Source organism: Poecilia reticulata, linkage group LG17, assembly GCF_000633615.1.
Source record: "Poecilia reticulata strain Guanapo linkage group LG17, Guppy_female_1.0+MT, whole genome shotgun sequence".
Taxonomy (NCBI): domain Eukaryota; kingdom Metazoa; phylum Chordata; class Actinopteri; order Cyprinodontiformes; family Poeciliidae; genus Poecilia; species Poecilia reticulata.
Genome location: NC_024347.1, coordinates 11,393,715 through 11,398,129, shown reverse-complemented (window position 1 = coordinate 11,398,129; position 4,415 = coordinate 11,393,715). Strand labels below are relative to the sequence as shown.

At 40.6% G+C, this 4,415-nt stretch overlaps 1 protein-coding gene across 1 annotated transcript in view; it reads left to right on the top strand.

The window, feature by feature from the left end:
- nmnat3 (nicotinamide nucleotide adenylyltransferase 3) overlaps positions 1-4,353 on the top strand; it is a 7,443-nt gene extending 3,090 nt beyond the window's left edge. The window contains exons 3-5 of the mRNA XM_008433681.2: positions 211-394; positions 2,846-2,931; positions 3,658-4,353. Coding sequence (XP_008431903.1) covers positions 211-394; positions 2,846-2,931; positions 3,658-4,073 — 686 coding nt within the window. The 3' untranslated portion in view covers positions 4,074-4,353. The remainder of the gene's footprint in view (positions 1-210; positions 395-2,845; positions 2,932-3,657) is intronic.
- Positions 4,354-4,415: the final 62 nt, after the last annotated feature.

Sequence of the window (4,415 nt, the reverse complement as noted above, 5' to 3'; positions counted from 1 at the left end):
CACAGCATAGATCGATTAAGTCATGGGCAAGCACTCGTATCACCGAGTTATAATAAAAGCGAGTCATATTTAAATGTCAGATCTAATGAAACATTCAGGATACAACCTCATAATCTCCATGAGGATACTTTATCTTCTGAATAATGTTCTTTTTCTTTATTGACTGTCATGACCTGGAAAAAAAACGGCTTTAATAATCTCCCTCCTCAGGCCGGTTCGAGGTGGTGGGGGGCATCGTGTCTCCAGTGAGTGACGGATATGGAAAGCAAGGCCTGGTCCCTGCGAAGCATCGGATTTCTATGGCTAAACTGGCCCTTCAGAGCTCTAACTGGGTCACGGTTGATGAATGGGAGAGCCAGCAGCCAGACTGGACGGAGACAGTGGTCACTATGAGGTATAAAACACATTTACTGTACGGCTTAAAAACGGCCACGTTTGGGAAAAGCAGACTGAGAAGTGGGGAGGGGAGCAAAAATGCAGTTTCTTTGGGTTTAACCTGCTGTGGTGCGTGCAGAAATGCATATCTGGACGGTAGATGGATTACTTGAGTAAAATACAAAGAAGCAACCAAAGCACTGCGGTGAAGAGGAGTCGAAAACMACAGAATCATACGAWTAACTAAGGGAGACGAGCGAGCCGTCTCCGGTAGAAATCACAGAGGAGTATGCATCCACTACAACGGTTAACGGCAACATGTATCTGGCAGAAAGAGAGGAGCTTAACTAGTGCGGGGGATAATGAGGTGAGTGGATAGAAGTTAAGTAAATGAGGACCAGGGAACAAATGTTGCTGGGTTCATGGTGAGGTTAGCTGAGGATAAGAGAAAGTGATGTGAGAAAACCGAGCTCCAATCAAGCAGAGCCACAATTCAGTTCACTCCAATTCAGTTCTAATTGTAATAGAATTTAAAGCACAAATTGATAAAACATTATCTGTCTACAGTCCAACAGGAAACAGCGACTGGGGACTGAGGAGGACAGAGTAGATACGCAAAACGTACAGAAGCTYGAGTCCAAAAGTGCTTTCGAGTTTGTGGCAGCAGTAACCTCATTAGTGGCCWCACACTGAAGCGAAACTGAAAAATGCAGAGCATGCTCCTGGATTTTGTCATGTTACAACCACAAACCTCAATACGTTTAACTGATGTTCCGTGTGAATACGTAAAGTTGACATGTAGAACTGGAGGAAAAGCCGTTAAAAGGATGCMAAAGACTTGAGACTGTATAGCAAGAAAATGACCCTAAACATACAGTAAGAACTACAAAAACAATGGTTTAGATTAACGGATGTGATAGAATGATCAATACTTGCACACTGGCTGAGCTTTCACCGCATCATTTCCTTTACGCTTCGCAGTAAATCGCTTCCTTGAGAGTCCGATGACATACGTCGAATCGTGATTCCAGCGTGGCAAAAATATAAGGAGCTTAAAGTTTATGAACAACTTTCCGAGCCACCGTTCATCATCGTACGTGAGACGCCGTTTAAACGTAATTACTAATTAATTTGTTRGCGTGATCTCGGTTTATTGCAAGCAACATATTTTGAATCGCATTTTAATTCGAAAGCAGCTATTATAGTTTTACTGCTGTACTAATGGGCTTTACGAGGGAGATGATGTCAGCCCTTCACCACATCAGCAGTTTTCTACCGCTGTCGCTGYTCCTGAGATGCAGGTTTACTGTCTGAATGGCCGCTAGGCTGAACTTGATTTCCTATGGAGTGAAAACAAGGTCCCAGGCTGTTAAGTTCATTGTTTCTCTCTCAAGATTGCTAAACTGGTTACCTTTTGTTGCTAAAGCAATTTGTTTTCCCTGGGTGAGGTGCTTCATTGCTGTAAGGACGCAAGATATCTTTTGTTCATATTATTGTAATTCTTTGCACACTCGTCCCCAAAATCTAAGATTGTAAAACTTTTCTTGGTGCATCTGGGTAAATCTAGATCCTTTATTATCAGACTTCCAGATTGCAAAGGAAATATTCAGGGAAAATGTTTGTATATTTTGTTTTTGTTATATGGAATGCTGCTGCATGGTTTTTGCAGTTCGTATTTATTGCTCATTTTTAGTGTTTGTTGGTGATATGTTACAATCTAGTGAGCTTAGGTTGTGTTTTTTCTTTTACATGTGCAAAAGAAATCAACCCTTGATCAAAGTACTCACCATTGAAAGCTCAGAATACAAAGCTTACACACAAAAAATGTGTTTGATCTTTTACGGATATCTTCTTTTCCACTTTTTTGCAAATTTTTCAGATCACACAACAGATTTTAATATCCAAGAAAAATAATCTAAGTGAATAGAAATTTTAAAACGATTACTTTGTTTAAGACTGGAATCTATACTAACCTTTCCATAAGTGCAAAAGTGTAATTGCTCGTACTTGTCATAAATTAATTGTGATTAACCATATATTTTAGCTGGCTAAGTTCAATTTTACTTGCCACACGCAGGCTGGATTTCCATCGGATCTGCAGTAACAAGAAATCTGCTTAACAGAACCTGTATTACAACTTGAAGTAGGCTAAACAGGCAATTATTAAACAAGCTATTGACATTTGTGAATAAAAGTCATTTCTATGGCTTTGGGACTCCAGTAATCTACATTGAGAGCCATCATGCGCTTATTATCAGAAATGAAGTGGACCGTTGTCGTGGCGCCGTACGGAGGCCGCGTCACACCACACGCACACCAAACGTTCAGGAACAACTTTACTTGAAAACATCTGAATTTGACATTCATCTGTTCCTGTCAATGATATTCCATTAATGTTTAGTTTGAGTAAACTCYGACATGTATATGTATACACACAAACCTAGATTTCTTTTGTGTCTTTGTTCACCAGGTATCATCATGGGCAGATTCTGAAAGAATATGAGCAAAGCGCAGGAAGGCACAGCGACACCAGTGGGAACTTTGCTTCTCCATCAAGTAAGACTCCTGAGTAACTGGGGAAATGAAAATGACTGAAATAGGTATTTTCTAAAAAAAAAAAACAAATGCCTTTTTTAGAATTAAAAGTCTATGTTCATGACTTTGTTCAAACCTTAAATATTTTGAATATCTTATAAACTGTCATCAATTTTTTTATTTTATTTATTTATTTATTTATTTATTTATTTATTTATTTATTTATTTATTTATTTATTTATTTATTTTTGCACATTATTGCCCTTGGACAAATTTTTCTTCCTATGATTGCTGATCATCTCCATCTCAAGGTCTTTGAGTAACAGCACTTGGGTTGTGCTGTTACTTTTAAATATCTGCTTTTTAAAAATCTGGCCAATCACCGTTCATTCAACACTTGAAAAGAGGGACCACTATTTAGTGATGTACGCGGTAGGATGGTTTGTGTAGATTTATTCCTAAAATAAGTAAAACWGTATTTAGAAAATTGACTTTAATATATTCTCAGGTCGTCTTTGCAATGGAATATCCCGCTAGTTGCAGGTTTATCATAAAAATTGTACGAATGATTCATGTATTAATATGAAGGGGTCTGAGATGAGGTAATGTTCTGCTGTTAACTCATTATAAGATGACTGCTGTAACAGATGTTTGTGTTGGATTCAACACCAAACTGCAGTTTCACAACAATGACAAGATTTTTGTGTCAAGCTGTCGTGTAACGATACCGTTTCCCTCTCCTCTCAGGCCCGTTCCCCCAGCTGAAGCTGCTGTGCGGAGCCGATTTCCTTTCCAGCTTCAAGACCCCGGGCCTGTGGCTGGAGGACCACGTGGAGGAGTTGGTCCAACGCTTCGGCCTCGTCTGCGTCAGCAGAGGGAGTCTGCAGCCCGAGCGGGCGGTGCACGAGTCGGACACGCTCTTCCGCCACAGGCGGAACGTTTTCCTGGTGAGGGAGTGGGTGAGGAACGAGACGAGCGCCACGGAGATCCGTCGGGCGCTGAGACGGCACCTTAGCGTGAAGTACCTGATCCCAGATTCTGTGATAGAGTACATTCGCCAGCACGAGCTCTACACGGAGGACAGCGAGAGGAGAAACGAGGGCACGGCGCTCAGGCCGCTTATCAAACAGGCACATCAGCCGATAAAGAGTCTGGACGACTGATAAAGCAAACTAAGCTCCCATCCATCAGCCCTTCGTGGAGGATGAAGGATTCGTTGACTTTAATGCGAGGCCGGTTCGCACAACGTGAAGCCRTCTGCAAAACAGCACATCTGGACTGGCTCCAGTGTCTTTTAATGCATGCAAATAAATAATACGTTGTAATAACAGAGACTTACATTTATGGTCACTTTATTTTTTATAAGGTTTTGCTGTCTTTCCCCATCTTATTTCCTCCTCATATTATGCCATAAAATGGAATAAAATCTTTATATTTGAAGCATTTTTTAAAATGTTTTTGCTTTGTATTTCTCATCACTCTCAACCTCACACTCCACCTACATA